The 23,038-nt window shown below is 31.7% G+C and overlaps 1 protein-coding gene across 4 annotated transcripts in view; it reads left to right on the top strand.

Annotated features, from left to right (window-relative positions):
* Window positions 1-23,038, top strand: part of LOC107445627 (uncharacterized) — a 626,385-nt gene that overhangs the window by 552,123 nt on the left and 51,224 nt on the right. For all 4 annotated transcript variants that reach the window (XM_071177173.2, XM_071177172.2, XM_071177174.2 and 1 more), the window contains one exon: window positions 16,030-16,072. In XM_071177173.2, the coding sequence (XP_071033274.2) occupies window positions 16,030-16,072 (43 nt within the window). The remainder of the gene's footprint in view (window positions 1-16,029; window positions 16,073-23,038) is intronic.

The following is a 23,038-nucleotide window of genomic DNA, read 5'->3' as shown; positions in this document are numbered from 1 at the left end:
CAACTCAAGAAAAAAATATATATATACTGCGGAAAGGTAATGACAATAAAAAAGGCAATCAATATTATTTTTTTTAGTGCGCAACATCAAATCAAGCACCAACACTGGTAGCAGCGATTTTTGTAGTTCTTGTTCGCTAATAAAACCAGCTGGAATCAATTAAGGACGGAAGAAATGAAAGAAAACAAATACGAGAAGAAAGAAATTTTATGTGGTTGGCCTCGTCACTGCCGCGCAAAAGGTTATGAAAATAATGGCGTTACTTTTTTCTTTTTTTTTGTTTCTTCCATCTCATGCTGCGACGAGAAGTGTTTGATGATAATGCCTCCTGGGGAGGTTTTTTGTCTTTTTATTGCATATGCAAACAAGTTCTAAAGTAGGGAATGTGTTTGCGTAAATTAGATGATTGACTGGCACTCTTAGTGAATAGGCTGGATGTAATTATTATGCATGCCAATCTTTAATATTTATTTTATGAAGAAGAAAAAAAGTCTTAAAAAGGTGAAGAGGGTTTAATTTTGGATATGATAAATGGAACTCTATTATCTAGGAATAACTAAATAAGGTCCCGACCTCTTTTGAATTTTTCGTAATTATATCTTCTGCAGTTCCTTGAATTTGTGTTAAGAGTTTATGAAGTAAATGTGGAAAGAATATTTTTAGACTCATTTAAATAGGACCTTATTTTCGAAAGATTGCGTGGTGTTAAGTGCCAAATATGAATATATATAAAATATATGTTACTGTGAATGGCAGAAACGGGTGGTTGTTGACTTCCTCCGGTGAATGTTGACAATCACATAGTCGCTTTGGTATATGTCCGAAATATATACTAGGTCTAGTGAAGTGCCACTACGCGGTACACATATGTCCTGTATACCCTACATCAATGTGTTTTTACGGCCCAGTATGCATTTATATCGCACTCCGAACACTGATGTTTCTTTTAATCTATCCTCTACAGATATTAAAATATCGAATAAATATAATAATATCAACGAATAAATTAATATTAAATCGGATATAACAAATATTTCGGACATTCACCCAAAGCGGCTGTGTGATTGTCGACATTCACCGGTGAAAGTCGACATACTCTTGATTTCGATCATTCACGGTAACATATACATCTTGGATCATATAATAATCGTTTTGTACATTCCTCCTTTCCATTCATTCTACGAGCGATTAAGTAATTAATTAATGGAAATATTAATTATTTACTTCTCATGAAATTAGTTAATCGTGGCATTAACTGCTCATGCGATTGAACTAATATAAGTTTTGATTAATGGTCGTTTAAGACTTATCCTCACTCAATTTCAAATGTGCTCTAGAATTTTTCTCTTATATCGTAAGCTAATTAAAAACTCCGCTTCGCTTCCTACTATCATTTTGCAATGCGTCGGTCTAATTGAAAAATTCTCCAGTATTTTCTAATATGCATGAAAGTTAAATCTGCCTGTTGATTAGGGAATCTATACTTTATTGTCAACTGATTCATGGGAGGGGGTATGCAGCTTCTGTTGTCCAAAGACCGGAGCACCGTGAGGTAGAAGACTGTCTTGGCTCCTGGTGGTGTTCTTTTTAGTCTGGCACCTACCCTTCGGCCTGTCCGGCTTGGGAGACCCTACCAGTAGCAAGCTACCTCCGGCATAGCCCTCCGGGTCATTGGTGCGCTCAAGCCTCACCACCCCGTCAAGGCAGGAACACCATCGGGAGGGACTAGACCATCCAGTCCCCTCCACCTCAGAGCTTACATACCTTGAACTTTTTGCAAGGCAAAAGGCCCAGAACAAACAAAAGTGGCTGCTTCCACCTATTCACTACTGGTATAAGGCAAAAAGACCAGGACTCTCTCTATCTCTCCCTGGTGACAGGCAAACCAACACCTGCCTATCCCGACTGGCCAGTGGACACCTGAAAAGTCTCACATTTTCTGCAAATCAAAAGATCTTTCCTCTTTGCCCTAAATGCCAACAAAACCAGGCATCACCTGAGCACATCTTGATCTGTTTAGGGCTGGACTGGAACGATATTCATTCCTCTCCCATTCTGGTTTCGGATTTTCTCAATGTCAACGGATTCATTGATCTGGTCTGACCCCGTCAGACCAGATGGGAATTAGCAACAACAACAACAACATACTTTATTGTTCGATTAGCGATTTGTCAGTATCCTTATAAACCCATTTCTATATGCTTAAATAACTTTAGACTGATAGAATATTTTTTCGAGCATTTTCTTATTTTTTCACATTACTTTTTGTTGCATTAAAGTTAGTTTCTGACAAAGATGTTATATAATTATGCATTGCAATTTAAGCTAGGTTTATGAACTTTTTCAAGTAATTATTTCGAATTTATTTAATAAAATATACTTCTTCGAACCAAACGTTCCAGAAAAAGAAGTAATATCAACCTCTAGGGTTCACCCTGTGGCTAAATACACCACTGCTATTGTATACATCCAATTAGAAAATCGGAATCTATGATAATTAGAAAAATTGTATGGAAAAACCTTGAGCCACCGAAATTGAAGCAAAACATAATTTTAATTAACCATTTCAGCTGATACGTTACGTTTTGCTTTAGTTTAAGCAAGGCTTAAGTAGCTTATTCATCCCCTTTAAATGATTGCCAGTAGCAAAATGAAGGAAAAACATAAATATAGATCTGTTCGATATTGATTTAGCAGTATAATTTATTCTGTATATCTTGCATGACGATTCGAAATAGTAACTTTCACTTGACTTGCTAACACCAGTTCAACAACTTCCTATTTCTTCAATAAAGAAAAAAATTAATGTTCTCTCCTTCGTTAATGATCTGTTGGTTTCGGTTCAACCGCGCCGGCGTACAATATTATCAAAACGCTCAGTAAACCATCTGCAAACCGTAACAGCTTTTTACGCTGAGGCGTCGAAAGAGTGGAAACCCTTGGCATGGGAAGTTTAACCATAATTCAGAATACCATGCAATTGACACGCTTGGCGGCTTCTTAACGCTATGATTAACATTGGTCTTTTCATATCTAGTCACACGGGGGTGGCTTTACACGCCCACCTTGGCGTGGATTTCATGTACCAGACACTCAATGTCGACCAGAATGAGCTAATTTCTGTCACTCGAACAACATCATCTTTATTTTTTAATGCTTTTTCGCGTTTTCATTCTTTTACGTCACGTACGATCCAACGACCGCACATGACGGCCGTCAATTCATTTTTTATAACGCAATTTCATTTCCCGCCAACGTTTTCTTCTGGATGGAATGGAAGAAAAAAGTGATGCCAAACGGAGAAAGCTAAAAGAAATGAATGATAATAATTATGTTCGGAAGGAAGTGATTTCTCGCTCTGGTGTGCATAGGGGGCGCTATGGTAAGGGACAAGAACTCTTATTAGAAGGCAGTGCCCTAAAATTATGGTATGTCAGGTGCTAAAATATTACTTTTTCATTCTAAGAAGCCCTTGTCTTCCCTAGTGACGCCCGAGAGATTGAGGGGAAAAAAACACTTATCGATTAGATTTGCCAAGAGCTGGAAAAAATAACATACATCAGAAATGAATATCATTAAAGGATGGTTTGTTCTTTTTTGTGGTTACATAAGTATGGAATAACTACTTTACGCCCATTTTAGTTGTTTTTGTTTTTTATCCAATACTCTGGTGTTAATATACAGAATCAAATTTTTTCGTATCATTAATATTTATTGTTCCGTAACATAGTCTAAGTGGCTTTAAAATTTTTACACTCATTGCAAAATTGGCCTGTAAACATGCAACGCTATACGGATTCTGATAAGATTACCTTACTGTATGCTAATGAAATTTCTGGTGAAAAAAAGGAAGAAGAAAAAAACAATTTTAGTATTGAAAACCGAAAATATATGGTATTTAAATCATTCATTTGGTAATTTTTCTCTTCATATAGTAACGGTTTCTCAGAAATTCTTGTTTTCAGAATCACAGTTTTTATTACCACACATTTAGTAAAAAAAATACAAAACTGTAAAGTAAATTTAGCCGAATAAATGGTTTTTATGTCAAGCTTTAAGGTATCAAGATAAAATTACCAAATTTGCCGTGTTTCAAATAATATGCGGAATAAAAATAAAATTGTCAAGCAAAGCAATTAGGCTTTATATTTGCAAGTAGAAAAATTTTCATACTCAGTCGTAACAGTGTTGTTTCATATTTGGCTACTTTTTAATCGGCCTTATACTTTTATCCTGTATTATTTATACGATATTGCTGACAAATTTTTTAAAAAAATACTTTTTGAAATACATCATTTTAAACCTTTTTTTGTTATAGAAATTATTAAGTCATCATTTGGAAGGTGTTAAAAATACAAATGTTACTATTTATAATATTCGTGTTTAGAACAAAATAATGAGACTTACTTTTAAAGCATCAGAAAAAGAGGATGATTGATTCTAATGCAGTTTCAGAAGTACATGAATTGAATCTTTCGCGCCACCTTCTGTATTTAGTTGTAGACTTCTTCAACTATTTGCTTGAGTAAGCATAGTAGCGTATATTTTATGATCTCGGCGCATTGGATTTCGGCCAAAGAAATTTTGATGTGCTTGAATTATACAGGATTCAAGCTTCAAGAATAAAAAGTTTTTAGATTTTTCTCTAATTATATTTAATTACATTTCCTGAAGAATTTATACACTGTAACAAAATTAATATTACGTGCCATATATTTATGATTTTAATATTCTGATGTTATTCTTAACACTTCAGGCATGTAGTAGTTTATGTTTGATGTAGTAGTTCGCTAGAAGGGAAGGATTAATATTAGTTACTTTTTTATGAAACATGTATAACACATTAACGTAGTAACATATAATAACATAACGGAGCATATAACACTCTTTTTCGTTTTATACATATTTCGACACTTAATAACACATATTACAATATTTGAAGATACAAAAAAGTTTTCTCTGTGATATCTTCATTAGCTCATATTGCATAATTTACAACACTTAATCACACTGAAGGTATAATCCAATATAGTTTGCTGCATGTTTTTACATTTGTTCACATTGCATAATTTGCAGCACTTATAATTACGTTGAAAGAAATATTCTTTTTCATTTTCCTACACACTTCCTCATGTACTGACTGCTTAGTTTTCAATTCTTAATTGCGTTTAAAGTGTTACACCAATCTAGTTTGTTAAAGGTTTTTTCATTTTTCTCTTTATGCAAAATTTACAACATTCAATCACTCTTTTACATACATATTTCTACATCTTTCGCTCTTACTGCATAACTCACAATAGTTAATGACATTTCAATCAAAAGCATCTTCCTGCATTCTTTTCTCATGCAGTTACATTTTTGTAATTGTGACATAATTTGAAATATTTTTGTTCTAATACAAGCATTATATTGACTTAAAACAACATTTTTGTCAGAAATTGCCGCGTCACTTTCATCAGAAAACTATATACCTAGCTGAAATTTCCTTTTTCGGTTTCAAAAATAGTTAATAACATCTAAAATTAAATTAAGTTTATATAGACATAGAGATGTTACCAATTCTCTGTTTGTTAGCCCAAAGATCCATAATTTCCGTTACAAGTAGCAAGGACATTTTCCTTTCGGTTATGTTTGCTGTGCTTCCCTGTATAGAAAATCGACCACCCAAAAATATCGCGTGCATTCAACAGATATTGCGTTCGAGAATAATAAAAAAAAAGTAATTTCTTTAACCAAGTGGAAATAAAGTCAATGCGTATCATGCTACGAAAGATAAAAGGACCATCACAATACTTTGCAGGTCGGTAGTTACATTATCCAAATAATACATCTAATACAATAAATACACATATCAGAGGGGGGGGGAGAGATAAAACACAAAAATTACACGGAAGTATACAATTCAACCTCCATGGCCTTGGCACCGTGTAACCATTAACCTTCAACTTTCACGAACAATTCCCGGTACCCATCAATCGTTTTCAGGGTGGAAATTTGTACGTCGGCTATTTGTTAAAGCGGCCTGCAGTGGAAGGAAGACTCAATTTTTGTAGCGAATGCCAGTTGATTACGTCATGTCGCACCACAATTATCTTCCAGTTGAACACTATAATTTGGCAGTCTGGCGAAGTTGTTTTTTTTATTATCTCTATCTCTCTCTTCTCTTGATAATTTGGCAAAGAGCTTCAAATGAAGTTAATGATAGCTTTGGGAGATAGTGTGGCGTTAACTTCTGATGTTGCCTTTCAAATAGATAGTTGTGTGGTTTGTGCGGTGTAATGGATGGGATTTGGCATCTCCGACTGTAATGTGAGATGATTGGTGGAATATTTTTATTTGAATTGGCTAATTTTGAGGTAGTTTTATTTATACGTCGGGAGTTGGGGTCGTCTTGAATTATAATAAGTGTTCACATTTCCTTCAGCCTTAATGCGGTTTGAAGTTGAACCACGATTGAACAGCAATCTTCTTTAACTTGATTAGACGATACTGTAGTTAAAATTAAATGGAAACAGGTTCCAATTTAGAATCTAATTAATGTTGCAGCAATTCACATGAATGCTGATTCCCTTGCTAACGACATTAGTTCCTCACCATCTCTCAATAGAGCATGGAGCATTTCCCCCCGATTTTCACCTCTCGGCCACTGTGGTTTCTCTTGTTCTATTTTCCATTTTTTCCTCACTCAGCTACTGTGGTTTTTCCCATCTTTATTTCTCCATGTTTCGTTGGCAACTTTACGTTTTGTATTTCAAATCACTTTTTTTTCCTTCTCATTCACGTCTGACAAGTCTTGGAAATGGTCGGCTATTTTTTGAGCACTCTTTTTAACTTCTTCAGTCCTACTACCTTTTCCACAGCTAAAAAATTCATATTTTACTCACAGTAAGTGAGCTATAAAATAAAATATCTTTGAAAATATTTGAGGAATTTTTATAAAACTATCCAACATTTGCGTTACCTGGAGAGGGAAACTACGAAATTCACTCACGGTAAGCCCGACACACTAAGCCATGATCCATCTACTACTAGGGATATTTTATGTCTGCACTGTGGTCGGTGCTAACCGGGTGCGGAATTCGTATCCACCAGCCATCGCAACCCGGGTCACTTCATTGGAGGCGAGCTCTCTATCTCCTGATCCACCACGACTCCTCATCTTCTATTGTACCTTTTGTTTTACTGTACCTTATTTTTTCACTGCTATTGTGCCTATACTGCTTCATTCATTTTTTTAACAATTATAATCTTTGAAATTGCGCAATTCATATCGACCAGCCATTGCTGGGATTCAAACCCGGGTCACCTCATTGGAAGGTGAGCACTCTACCCTCTAAGCCATCACAACTCTGTATCTAATATTTGCTTTTTTTTAACTCATTAAAAGCATATTTATATAACTTTTTACCTTTTTTAAGGTCAATAAAAACATATTTATATAACATTTTACCTTTTTTTTTGAAGTCACTAAAAACATATTTATATAACATTTTACCTTTTTTTGAAGTCACTAAAAACATATTTATGTAACATTTTACCTTTTTTTGAAGTCACTAAAAACATATTTATATAACATTTTACCTTTTTTTGAAGTCACTAAAAACATATTTATATAACATTTTACCTTTTTTTGAAGTCACTAAAAACATATTTATATAACATTTTACCTTTTTTTTTGAAGTCACTAAAAACATATTTATATAACATTTTACCTTTTTTTGAAGTCACTAAAAACATATTTATATAACATTTTACCTTTTTTTTGAAGTCACTAAAAACATATTTATGTAACATTTTACCTTTTTTGAAGTCACTAAAAACATATTTATATAAAATTTTACTTTTAATGTTTAAATTCATAAAGCCTGATTCTGTGCTGAAGCTGCACTTTTTCTTACCCATCGATTTATTTTTTAAGTAGAAAATCTAGCCATGTTAAACGCCTCTACCAGTTTACACAATAAACGCCATGTTTAGTACAAATTCCTGTCTATTATGTTACTTAACCCTCTCTATTCCAGTGCCTTAACTTTTATGGGTTGCTGACCATTAAACAACTTACAAATCTGACCCTTAGGAGTTAAAAGTCCTTTCTAAAGTGTCCACCATAAAAGAGATCATGGAACTGGGAAGGAGTCCAAACCACAATCATTAAAAGAGCTTTTGGCGGCTGCATACTATCCAAAAAAAGAATGACTTTTTCTTTTTTTCTTCTCATCTCAAGATTATTCTCTTAAGAATATATGTCCCCCTTTTACAAAAGAAATGGAAGAACGGAATGGAACCATTATCCGGATCGCGGAAAAAGAAGGAACGTAATAATACGTTCGAAATAAAATAACTCGGAAGAAGAAGAAGAAAAAAAAAACGAATTCTGCAAGAAAAGGAGTCTTCGGTTATAAAAAGCAGATAAACATCAACTGAGTTTCTCCTTTTACGAATCTGCCATTAAAGAACAGATCCCCAGTATGGTCGTAATGGCGGATTTTTACGAGGCAGTTAAAAGCTTTGAAGCTGAGAAACTGGAACCGTAAATGTACCATAATTCTGCAGCCGTTATCGTGGAAGGCCGGGGCTTATACCCGCTGCTTAATATCCCCGGCACTGCAACACAGTTAAAGGGGCTGCGTGACAACTTGTAGAGCCCTATATTTGCCGCCGGGGCTTTTCGGGCAGGGCGCTTTTGAAGAGAAGGCGTAGAAGGGCTTAATCGTTTCACACTGCCGGTTAATTAGCTGTTTCGAGGCAGTTACTGATGACTTCATCGCCATTTTCTCCTGGCTAAATGGCGAGATGGGTCGGAGTTGGAATTCTTGTTGGACTTCAAAGCCAAAATATTCCATGCCAGGTATCGAATTAAACTGCCTTCGGAAAAGGGCCTCTAAAGTTTAAATAGGGTCACTAACGATGTCCATCAAAAGTGTTTTCGCTCGTCTGGACGAGCTGATAAAATCTTTGTGAATAGTTTAAATTTCAAACTGGCATCGTTTGATTCAACTCAACAAAATATTTGTTGGACATAAGCTAAATTTTGTGAGCCGTGGCCTTTATGGTTGTCATAGTTAACTCTATTCTCATAATGCAGTAGTTAACATTGTATTAACTTTCTTGATTGCTTTTTATTTATGTTTTGACCACCGTTTTTTATATTGTTGTAAATTTTAAAATGTGTTGAACCATAATACCATTTAAATTACCTTGAACCTTAATACGGTAGCAGGCTGAACAGTAGCTGAATTAAACCTTGACACTTGATTACGCAATAGTGTGGTTAAATTTGAACGGATAAATGGTTCAGTTCAACACCTTACTAAGTTTGAACCCCATTCTCACAATATTTTGTTATAAAGCTCCGATATTATGGGTCAACGTTGAATAGATTTCTTTTTAGTCTTATATAAGTTCGACGTGACATTCCAGCATTTCCTCTCTGGATCTTTCTAATCTGTTTCGTGAAAAAGGGAAATCGAATTACCCTAAAGGAAAGCTCATTAAATTTTTTAAAAGATGCAACGACAAAATTACGAATAAAAGATTCGAAACTGAAATATCATTGCAAAACTTTTTCCAGAATATAGTCTAATTCATCTTTATAGAAATCAAGAAAGGTGCAACTGAAGCAAAAGGTTTAAAAAAAAGTGCAACTACAAAAACACGTATAAAAGATTTGAAACTAATGTACCAGAATAGTCAAAAAATGTTTCCAAAATGGTCAATTTCATATTTAGAAATAAAGCTTATATATTCACTACAAACACTATACGTTTACTTTTTTTTTTTAATAATGTGTTTTAAGATGCGTTGTTAACATCTTTTAGAATTTTTATTGCATGCTTACATCTATTATTTGTTTTGTTACTCTTATAAAACTGTACTACTTATTACACTAATATGCGTTTAGTAATTCTAATATAAGTTAATGTATGTTTACTAATAAAATTTAGTAAATAAAAATAATAAAAATCGAAGTAAATACATATTATTCACTTTAAATGAAAAACAAAATTGCTCTTAAGCAAAATATTTTTTAAATATCTGTTTTTAAAAAAAATTCTGAGTTTATTTTTTATTTTATTTTTTAAATTCTAAAAAATTGAATGAAGATGATTGCTTTATAAATTATTTAAAACAAACTATAAATTTTAGAAAAAAATACCTTTACCTGAATGATCAAATCTGAAGAAAAAACACATTTTGAATTTTCTCAGATTAAGTAAAACTATAACATGAATGATCTTAAAAATATTCATTTTATTTGTTTAAAAAATATATTCAAATGCGGTAACGTAATTTAATCAGCAAAAAAGTATCATAAAATTTTAATTAATTATTTTTTAAGAAATAATTTACTAAAAAGTATTGTGTACTTATTTTTACAAGTAAAATTTTAAATATTATTTTCGTAGCAATTATATAAACTTTTATACAGCCACCTTAAAATATCTTTAGATACGAGAAAAGGAAATCTTCAACTTTAGTTCAAGCAACCTTGTGCTTTAATTTTCCTTTACATCAGAACAATTTATTTCTTCTTTTTTCATTAAATTTATTCTCTTTATTCGTTTCCTAATGCGTTTGCGATATATTTCTTTAAAAAAAATTCGAAGATAATTCCTTTTCCTTATCATTTCGCATTTTTGCAACTGACGTGTATGAAATTCTTTTTTTTTTCTTGTTCAACACTTCTTCTGAATATTAAACCGTTGTAATAGATTAGAAACCGTATAGCCCCATCGCGGAAAACAGTTTTCTCTCCGAGTTCTATTCCATTTTGCTTTCTCTATTTCCTAAATAACAAATCCCTCCTTTTAAGAAAAACGATTAGAAAAATTTGGCGCTATTTTTCGCCAAAAAGGATCGTTTTCTTTAGTAGTGTAAAAATGTGTAACAGCCTTCTGATACTGGAAATAAATATTGACGATCGTTATAATAAAGCTTCGATGGAAATAAAATTTATTTCTGCGGGCCATAGAGGATTTATTCGAAGTACTTCTTCCACGACTTGGATATTTTATTGGTACATACTTCGTATCGAAAAGCTGTGTAAATCTAGATGACATTTATTTTTCCACCTTGCGTCGAAATAGCATGTTTTCGAATGAAACCATACATATTAACTTTTTATATCTGATTCATGCTCAGAATTCTATTTATAGAAAAGTATTAAATATTCGCTATTGACAATTGAGTAATATTAATGTTGTAATAGTTATTAATAAAAAAGGTTGCTGGCTTAGCTACTTTATGAAGCCTATAGCATTAAAAAATCATTACAGTGTTTTTGAACAAATATAATTAATAGATTTTTAATGTCTTTAATGTATTACCACTAGATTATGTAACTTTTTTAATGATATTGATTAAATTTGTTTGCTAAATTAGATTATGTTTTAGCATTTAAAAAGAAAAGTGTTTCGTAATCAAAGCTATAAGTTAATGATGTTTTTAACTTTTTCCAAAATAGTACGTAGAATAAATTATTTTAAGAAAATATTTTATGTATTTTGGCTTTTAAATTCAATCCAAAGTATGTAAAATGTATTTATTTGTGTTTAATTATTAATTTGTGTTTATTAATTACTTTCTTTTTAGTTATTGATTTATATTTATTAATTACTTTCTTTTTTTGTTAATTCAATTTATTAATCGTTTATTACACTGTTTATTAAAAAATCCAGCACATTCCATGATTGCTATGCAGATATCGATTACACCAAAATTGATATGGATTGTTTCTGATAACTTTTCTGTTGTATTAATAATTTTTCGCTTCAAGTACAGTTTTAAAACTGTGATAACAGATGGTGGCAATACTAATTTGGTTTGATATTTTTATAAACTGAAAACTTCATTTATTTAAATAACTTACAGGAAATAAGATAAGGGCTAAAAAATATCCATTAATATTAATCACTCAACATCACACAATTTTTAATTTAATAAAAGAACAAATGCAATTAAAATTAAATAATATTTAAAAAATGAAAAAGTTCTAAATAAACACCGAAATTAAAACAAAAACTGTTGCATTTAAAATGCAAAATAAGGAAATTACGACTTTATTCTTAGAATAAAAATTTAAAAATGTATATATATTTGATACAAAAAAAATGAAGTACAAAAACAAGATAACTCTATAAAAAAAACTCCTTAAAATCAAAAACAGGAAGAAAAAAAATACTACTTTATTTAGTTAAATAACAATGAAACAAAAAATTTATAATGCATAATTTTAACATCACAAAACCGAAATATTTACTGTAACTTTATATTTCAGTTGCTTAAAATAGACGACAGGATAGAGAAAGATGAAAAGAGGAGAGCCAAAAAAATGCGGCTTACGTTTTATTCAGGCGTATTAAATGCCCTATCCATTTTCCAGGTCTCAATCTTGACCGCCAGGGTCCTTCAAAAACTGCCCCATCCCTTGTTCTCTGTTGCCCTGGTTACCGCTTTTCATTCAGCTTTTTAAAAGTGGAACAGTTGTTGAATGAAGAAGGTTTTCCCCTCTTCTTCTTTGATGTATTTATTCCCGTTTTCCTTCCTGCTATTTTCAGGGAAATGGATTTATACCCTATCTGGAATTGAGGGTGGTCACTATTTTCTATGCTTTTTCGATTTTATTTATATCTCTGTGGGAGTCCGAAAATGTGATTTTTTTTTTTTAACTTTACTTTGACATGAAAAATGTTTGCAATGGAAAATATCTGGTTTAAATCGAAGTTTTTCTTGAAGTAATGGGGAAAAAATAAATCTAAAAATTTTTAGAATTTGCATTAAATATACTAAATAGAATACTTTGTTGCAATACAATGTATAAAATAAATATTCACGTATATATATATATATATATATATATATATATATATATATATATATATATATATATATATAAGTGAAAAGGACGCGCTTGAACTTGAACTTCTCATAAACTTTTTTACTACTTTTGAACAAGTGTTTGGTTTAGTTATGAAGCATTGAAAAATTACAGCAATCTACTTCTGTTCAGTGCTTTTGCTTTTTGAGCTTAACGCTAATTGTTAGGATTTTTTAGCATAACACTAATTGTTTATGCATTAATAATAAAAAAAATGATTTTAGTGAGTAATTTTATTGTTTAGACATCGAAAGCTAAGTGATGAGTCCGAAAAATTTGACCTTTATCCAACGTATGTCTCAGGCTAAAGGTCTAAGTAATCCTATAAATCTCGGACTCTAAATAATTCTACGTATCTCGGACTCGGCTCTAAGTAATCCTACGCACCCGAACTTGGCTCTAAGTAATCCTATGTATATCGGGCTCTAAGCAATCATGTGTATCTCGGGCTTTAAATAATTCTACGTATCTCGAACTGAGCTCTAAGTATTCGTATTCACTCTGACTCGGGTGGGACTCGAATTAAAGTCTTTCGGGTGGGCTTGAACCTCCGAAAGTGAGCCCAACAAACTCTTCCGAACTTAAGCCAAATATGCATATTTCAAGTTTAAATTTAAAAACTTTAATTCAAACGATATTTTAATTCATATTTTTTATTTAAAACATTTCAATTCAAATAAATAAATATACAACGAAAATAAAATTAAGGTGTCTTTTTAGAATCACTAGATTCATGTCAGTGTCTGAAAAATTATTATGTATTTCAAAAAGAGTAAGCAATCTTAAATTAAATTAATATTTTTTCATCAAATCATATTCTCTGTTGCAATGGATTTCTCAGGATTAACAAATCAATTAATATATTAGCAACCAAAAATCTTTTTCTTTTCGCGTACATTGGGGTTGGGGTTATTTCGAAATTTTTAATCATGTATGTAATCCATATTAATTTAACATGATGGCTTCAAAACGTAAGAATATCACTTAATATTTCTTTAAAATTTTTCTTTCCATTGGATTAATATTAATTTCTTAAAACCCGCGGAACTTCAATCAAATCTTTTTCATTCCTAAAAGAAATCTTCTTTTCTGTTTTAAATTTTTTCCGCCAAATCTCACTTTCCCCTCGCTTGCACCTGTTCTTTCGAAAATTTTATTCTAATCCAAATATTTATTAAATGCACTATCGATATGGAATAAAAAAAAGGGGAAAAAAGCTTTGAAGATTTTTAAAAAAAAAAATCATTTTCTTTTTATATACAGGCTTGTTCTCATCTCTCTTTAGGCGCCTGAAGCCATAATAATAATCTCATTTGGTGCAGAAAGCGACGCGGAGTTCCGCTGGAATTTCATTAATTTTAAATTGGAAAAAGGATTCCCACCCTTCCAGCCAACTTTTTGAAAAAAATATTCTCCACCCTGCTTTATTTTGAATTCAATTTTTAAGTACTTCCGATCCTAAGGAATTATGTTTTGTCCAAGACTTTTTTTTTTTTTACACCTATTGAATTTGATAAGATTGAACTATCTTTTCAGTGTTGTTATAAAAAAAAGTCTATCATCTTTTGATTAATCTTCTTCCTCCCGTAAATGAAGCGAGTATTAATAGTTTATATTTTAATTGAAAGAAACACCATTGAATTGGTTTTTTGATCTTTTTTTTTTATTCTTCATATTGCAAAAGAATTGTTGTCGCAGAAAGGCGTTTAAATTGTTTTTTACTATATTAAAAACCACTTCAAAACGGAATTTGTTTTTTATACATTTTGCTTTAAATGTTTATAATTTAATGAAAAGTTATAAAAGAATTAAAAGTGAACGAATGTGTGCTACTGTGTTTTTTTACATGAATGAATCATAAAACCTATGAATGCCATGCATTGTTGGGTTACAAATTATTATGCATAAGGAAATTGTATAAGTTAAAATACTCTTTGGGTTTAAAAATATTGTACAAGAAGAAATTTTTCTGATTGGTTTTTGGTTTGTGACGATATTTTATGTATTAAAAGATTGTTTAAGGTGGGAAACTTTTAGGGTAACAATTATACAATTTACAGTAAAAAAAGAGAGAGATAGTTTAAGTTGTGTAACAAATTGTTTAGAGTAACTTACTGCTAAGACACTTATTGTATCAAAAATTGTTGTTTTAAAAGATGTATTGTATAAGTTGCATCACTTTTTGAACTTCAAATTGTTGTAGAGAAAGAGATTTTATAAACTGAGCAAAATTGACCACTAATTTTAATATTTTGGTAATAGAAAAAAAATAATTCTGAATTTTCATATGCTTCAAAATTATGAGACGAAATCTTTTAAGTTTTATTTATTTTCAACAACTGTAAAGACATTTTTTTATCACACACTATTTAGAAATTTCTCGGAAAAAATGGTTAAATAACTATTTATTTAATTGCAATTTTAACATACTCAAAGAAAATAGTCAAATAATCATAAATAAGATGGTATTTAAAGAGTAAACTCTTAAAAAACTGTTTATTAACTGCTTTCGCGTAATACGGTTAAAAAACCAGAAGTTTATCCCACCAACTATGCCCACTTAATGAAGTCACTTAGTTTTTTGCTGGTGGGTACATGTTATAGCCGAGAGGACTAATCTGTCAGTCTCATGACCGACAGAGCGAAGGTTCGAGTCCCAGCGTTGACACCACAATATTTTCTCCGTTGCCCACTACTCTGCACTCCCCAATTTGTGACCCTGGACTATTGGAATGCGATACTTTCACTCACGTATAAATGGTAGCACCATTAAGCTGTTTAACACAAAAAAATCGAGAATTTACATACTAGTTGTGAATGGTTTAAAAGCAACGTAGTTTTGTATTCATGATTTTTTTTAGCCATACTAGTTGTAAACGTTTTAAAACAGTAAATCGAAAAAAATTTTCTTTACCACCGACTTTACGGTTAAGTGAATGGACAGCCTGCTATCGGTTATTTTACCGTAATTTTCGAATGAAAATTATAAAAGTGCATAAAATTAAAATTTCGAGTAATAATTTTAACCGCGTATCTAATTCTAAAATAATCTTAATTCAAATTAAACACAAAACTAAACTGCAAGTATAAATACTTTATCTTTTTGTTGCTCTTTTTAACAGTGGTATTTATTTTTTTATTTTATTTCACAGGTGCCTCCTGATCTTGAAGCACCAAGCCCAGAAACACCAAAACGTGAGTACAGCTTTATCTGTTACATCCTTTCAATCTTTTTTTTTAACTGTTTTGATCTAAATAAGGTAAAAGAATGTTTAAATTTCATTATCCTCTCTTTTTTCAAAGTAGCCATTGAATTCTGTTGAAGAATGCTATTGAGAAATGAAGAGAGCACTTCAAAATTCACGAGCACTTTAAGATTTAAAGAAATTTCTCTTTTAAGATAAATGCGTTTTACAATTCTCCTTTCAACTTGATAAATTGGCCAGCTTCTTTTTTTTTTATCTTCACTGTATAAAACGAGCTTACGTCAAAATAAGTATTCTTTGATATACTTAATTAAATAAATTAATTATAGAAAGTGGTTGGAAAATTTTACGAGATTAATTAAAATAAGATTACACGTCCTTTTTTTTTTCTATTATGTGAAGTAAGTAGAATATTTTAATGGGATATTTGACGTTAAAATATTTATTAAAACTCTTCTTTTCCTTTTCTGCTAATTAAGAAAAAGAACTCGTCTCATGTTTGAAAGGATATTAGCTTTTCATATTTATGAATAAATTAGTTGGAAGAATCAGACTGAAACAAAAGACGATTGAAGATGAGGATTTTTATGAAATAATTTTTATGCTTTTATTTCTTTTTTGAAAGAGGTTACAAATTTATTTATTTGTTACTTAATATATTCTTAAACGAAACAATTTCTTTAAGACACACCACGTGGTGTATTGTATTTTTTGTTGAGAGATTTTTAAACGATTCAAGTCATGTTTTTTTTTTCATAAATTGTCATTTCAAAACTAAAAGTTTAAAGAAAAATATTCAATTCTACTAAATTAAAATTACTATTTTCAATATTTTATTTTTAATTGGTAATTTGCTGATATTTTTCTATCTAGTTTTTTTTAATATGAGTAGCCACAGTAGGCTTGATTTATTCATGACTAGTTTTTTCAACTTAGTAACTTATTTTTTAAGAAGAAAAAAAGCATTATTATTTTAAGGTGTTAACCTTGCTTAAAAAAAACATGAAAAAGTTTGTAATTCGTGCTTATTCTTATTTTTTCGTTTATTTTTTTTCCCTTAAAACATTAGCTTTAGGCAATTTCTTTTTTATTTCTGTTTGAACTCTGTTAACACTATATTAATGTTCAAATCAAATTGAGCTCAATTGAAAATGATGTGAGTTGATTAATGATTGGTATATTTATATCAAAACAAAAAAATAACGATACAACTAATGAAAAATAACTATGTATTGTATTATTGTATTGGGTCTACAAATATAAGCTTGTGCCAACCATTGGATATTATAGTAATAATTCTATAGAGAACATCTAAAGATATTTTATCTCAAAAAAAAAATCTTTAGATTTTTCTCAATAGAATTATTAGAATCTTGATAGCTCTGGGGATAGAGCGTTTGCCTCCCAATGAAGTGACGCAAGTTCGAATCCCAGGCATGGCTGGTTGATACGATTTCTGCCTCCTCTCCGAATCGCACAGTGTTGACATAAAATATCCTCAGTAGTAGACGGATCATGGGTTAGAATCCCCTTGCCGTCGGGCTAACCGTGGTAGGTTTACGTGGTTTTTCACACCGTGTAACGCAAATACTGCTTAGTTCCATCGAAAAGTCCTCCACGAAGACTAGTTGCCTTCTGAGGTGATTAAAAAAATTACAGGGAGCCGACCAGACGATCTAGCGGTTAGCGCGCCTGACTGCGAAGCCAATGGATGCGGATTCGAATCCCGCTCAAGGCATGGATGTTTCTCTCTGTGTGTTGTTCTCTATTGTGTGATGTGTCAATGTGGCTCACCCTATAAACGGGTATCTGTGGCAGTGTGACGTGGGTAATGTTGCTCGCCTCAGTGACTTAGGTTCACAGGTGCCCACTGGGTAACGTTAAGTGAGTAATACTTCCGGCATCTTCCTAGGCGAAGAACGTAAAAGTTCAGTGACTGCCATTAGAAAAAAAATTACAAAGCTACGAAATTGAAAATAGTGACAAACTCAAAGTTGGGTCGGCAGTTCAACGGTGATTATAAAATAAAATTTCAAGAAATGGAATTATTACCAAAACTCAATAGTTTGCTTAAAAACTAACATTAAGTATCTGCCGAGTTTCTATTCCTTATCTTAGTTGTGACCAGTGGGAAAACTTTGCAGCTACCAGTGAAAAAAACATTACAGCTGCGGAGCTATTGTGAATTAGTACGTAGAGAATGATTCGATAACTAATGATTAAACATTCTGCATTGCAATGAATTTAAACAACTATTTGGCAAACTGTATGAATAGCTTTATATCATTTCTATTTTCAAACTCGTCACTCTCGTTTAAATTAACGTCAAAGTACAATTTGAGAATAGAGATCAATATGTGGTTTCCTGCGAACTCTCGTTTTAAAAAGTTAACACTATTTACATGCTATCTGTAAATATTTATATTTTAACGACAATAATGGGCCGGGATAGTTTGGTTGGTGGGGCGCTTGAATAATTTTCGTGAGAACGGAGTTCGAATCCAGCCGGCCGAAGACTCCCCTTGTAGTAAATAATAATTGGTGCACGTTAAATTTGTCGGGTAACAAAGTCCTCCATGTCCCCATAAAAAAAATTTATTCCCCCAGTGATACTGAATTTGAGATTGATCGTAGTCTGGTTCATGACGCACGACATATTATTTTTCTAAATATTATTCCTCGACACTGACGTATTTAGAAAACGGCACAAAATAGTGGTTGTCAGAATATTCCGTGAACTTTTATTTAGAAAGTAATACTAGTTATACACGGGATTTGTTGATATTTATTTTCCAAACTCTTGCCCAAAAGAAATTTATTTTCCATTGGTAGATATTTATTTTTTATTTTACAAATTCATTGCATGGAAATCGTTAGTATTACATTCACCTGAAGCATATTTTTTTGTTTCATTTAAATGATTATTTAAAAATAAATCAATTGAAAAAATTAGATAAAAACTAAGCAATTATTTATTTCATAAGCTATTTACAGTAGCTGATTCGCATGTGAATCATATGTGTGGGATGGCGATATTTAAGGCTGAGGCCTCTTAATTATTAACACCGCGGTGACTGTAACGTAGAAGTCATGGAAGATTTAATAGTCGTTGGTAAATATGTATTCAGCTGCCAGAGTTCAGAAATCTATCCGAGCATCCTAAATAATAAAAAAATAAAAAATACTTTCCCGACATCAGATTATTTGGTTCCTCTCCAAATGATGAGGCTGGAAACGATGTAACTGCAACTGTCTTCAACTAAAGCGATGTTTAATTTTTTTTTCTGTGAATGCGACTAAAAAAAAAAAAAAAAAGTTAATATCTGCATTATATTGAATATCCGTTTTTTGTAACGCCCTCAGTTTTTGAAATGTTCTGTATAACCTCTATTAAACTAGAGCCGCTGTCTCTCAGGAGACAGAGCGTTCGCATTCCAATGGGTTCGAATCCCAGTCGATACGAATTCCGCATCCGGCTTGCACCGACCACAGTGCTGACGTGAAATATCCTCAGTGGTAGACGGATCATGGGTTAGAGTCCCCTTGCTGTGTGGCTAACCGTGTGAGGTTCTCGTGGTCTTCCTCTCCATGTAACGCAAATGTGGGTTAGCTCCATCAAAAAAGTCCTTCACGAAGGCAAATTTCTCCCAATACTCGATCCAGGAGTTCCCTTGTCTTCTGGATTGGGTTCAAAATTACAAGGCTATGAAGTTGAACATTAGTAGTCGTAAACCGATAAAATTGGGTCGGCTGTTCAACGACGGTTATAATAAAAAAAATTAAAAAAACTCTACAAACTGGTATTGTAAACTAGACGATTTTCATTTAAATTTAACTTCATCAATGTTCTGAAAACAGTTAGGTACATTTGATACATTAAACAGTACGAGTTTTCTTTTCTTTTCTTTTTATTTATTATTATTTTAATTTTTTTTGGAAAGGAAATGGAATAACGAAATATTTCTTTAATTTTGACGAAATTATTTTCCTCGAAGAAGTTAAAATAGCTATTTCGTCACTTGACGAAATGTTTCCTTGGATCATACGCCAGGAAACGGTTTCGTCAAAAGCGAAGAAACTATCGTGAAATTTGAGTATCCATTTTTTATAGTCTATTGGTTATCTTCACCAAATTTTTATCTTCCAAGTAACAGTTTAACTTTCTCAGAAAGATTACAGCAAGTTAGCGCAATGATACGAATCACATTATTATAATTCATTGTTTTGAATAAGTTACATTCAATCTCACGGGAAAAAAAAGGATAGCTTTAGCCTACAAGAAAAAGAAATGCCCATTAAGATATTTCGTTGTAGTACTTTACTTTGCCGTAACAGTTACATCTGTATCAACCGTATCATTTAGATATGAACCAAATGAAAAGAAAAGGAACAAATCATTTTAGATGGATGCTAAGAGAGTTCGGAAGTGGATAAGATCTGACCGTTTATCTTGAAGCAAGAAAGAAAAAAACAGTTATATAACGTTCGTCTTCTTTTTAAAGTACGCACTCTTATCAAAGATAGAATAAGGATAAAAGCTAGACGATCGGAAATAACGAAACGAAATAAGCCGACCGTATGTATGATGGTCAAGGAGTTGGCCTCCTACCAGGATGACCCTTGGTTCGAATCCCGCTTCGGGCATGGGTGTCATTTATTTCTCTCTTCTATTTGTCTTGTGTTATTACGACGACATTGACCCTGCTATGGGGTGCCCACCGTAAAGTGATTATTAAAAAAGTTAGATACATTAGGTACTACGATTCTTTTTTACCATTGACGAAATTCGTTTCCTCGAAGAAGTCAGGATACTAATTTCATCACTTTAACGAAATGTTCCCTCGGAGTATATACCGAGAAACGGTTTCGTCAAAAATGAGGGAAGTTTCGTCAAATTTAATTATCCATTTTTTCCCAGTGTGCTGGTTATCTTCACAAAGTTTTTATCCTCCCTAATAATAGTCTAACTTTCTTATAAAGATTGCAGCAAATCTACACAATGGTACGATTCACATTATTATGATTCATTGTTTTGAATAAGTTACATTCAATCTCACGGGAAAAAAGGGATCACTTTAGCCTACAATATATATAAAAAATATCCATTAAGATATCGCTTTGCAGTAAGAGTTACATCTTTCTCAACCCTATCATTTGGAAATGAACCAAATGAAAAGAAAAGGAACAAATCATTTTAGATGGACGCTAAGAGAGTTCGGAAGTGGATAAAGTGCTGAAGAAAGGCGGGGAAGAAAAAGCCTTCTTCAGAAAGAGAGAAAGAAAAAAAAAACTGACCGTTTATCTTGAAACAAGAGAGAAAGAAAAAAAGTTATATAAAGTTCGTCCTCTTTTAAAGTACACACTCTTATCGAAGATAGAATGAAAGAAAAGAACCACTTGAGAATTCTACACTTCATTTTTAAAGCTTGTCCACTCGAAATGGAGGAGGACTTCCGACATAAGACCGGAGAGAAAAAAAAATTAAGTGAAATGGAAGAAACCAAGTCCGACACGGCCACTTGAAAACGAGACAGTTGGTAGAGATATTAATAGACCTCCCTTTTTTATTCGAATCATTCCCAAATGGAACTTCTAAGAACACACTAAAGAATGATATTTTGTGAATGATGTATCGTTTCGTTAAAAAAAAAAAAAAGACAGTCATTTGAATCAATTATAAATTATTTTTATTTTAAAATAATAAGTATTTATTTATTTAAATTTTTAAGTTATTTCATGGATTTTCTATTGTGTTTCAATAGCGATTTACTTTAAGAATTTCGTGTCTTAAACCCATATTTATTTCTTTTACAAAAAATTAAATTCAAATTCCTGAACCCTTTGACGCAGAATTTTTATGAAACATGTTTTTCATACTATTTTCATTACTTTAGGTCAAAAATAAGTGAAAAATATCATATTTAGCGTGAGATACGTGAATTTTAATAATTTAGGGTCATGAAGCCTGAAACACCGGTGTCTTTTTCTGCTTTAAGGGTTAACTCTTCCAAACACGGCTCACTTCCAAACAATATTTTTATAAATTTGCACTCATTTGTAGTTTCTAACAGAAACAGTTATTCATGAGTGAAATTTCTTTAATTTATGAAATCCAATATTGATAAATTTTTGAATATAAATGAAAAAAAAATTATCAAACTACCTTTTTGTATTTTACATTTTAGTTCAAACAATTCGGATTTTCTAACAGATATTTTTAGTAAATATTATAAATATGGTAAATATTATAGTATAATATAGCATATATAATATAGTAAATATAGTATAATATAGTAGTAGAGTATATAGTAGATATTATAGGTACTCTTACTTGTGATTAGATCGCCAAAAAATATATATATATAGAAGGGACCGGTGTCCAAACTGCGTCAAAGGGTTTAAAACATGATATACCGCGTGACGCAGCTCATGGAAAATTTTTCATTTACCTACTTAAAAGTGATTTAGAATTAAGAGAAAAGTATATTCAGGTAAAATTAGTGTAAACCATGAAGTGTTTATTTTTTTAATTCAAAATATCAAATTCCAAACAAATTAGGACAGAATTACTTATTACGCAATGGGTAATAAGTAATTCTGTCCTAATTTGTTTGGAAATAGTACTATAACCTGTTTGTTCAGCATTTTAAACTTCAGGTTTACTCTAGGTTTATCTGTATTCACTTTTCTGTAAAATTTATATTTTAAATTACTTATGTAGGTGAAACAGAATTTGCCATGAATGGTTTCTTTCACGGTATAGCGTCTCTCTTAGGAACTCTTAGCATTGATAATCGCTGGGGTGCTTTACAACATAGAGCACAACTTAGGCTACATCGACTGAAACGTGAACTGAATAAAAACAGAAAATATGCTTGCTATCATAATATCAACAAACTATCAAGTGCCGCACATAATTTGAACCTTGTAACATAAAACTAATATAACGGTAACT

This window comes from Parasteatoda tepidariorum, chromosome 2 (assembly GCF_982258835.1).
Source record: "Parasteatoda tepidariorum strain Cologne lab strain chromosome 2, Ptep-v5.0, whole genome shotgun sequence".
NCBI classification, from domain to species: domain Eukaryota; kingdom Metazoa; phylum Arthropoda; class Arachnida; order Araneae; family Theridiidae; genus Parasteatoda; species Parasteatoda tepidariorum.
Note: the sequence above shows the minus strand (reverse complement) of the source record. Positions and strands in the feature narration are given on the sequence as shown.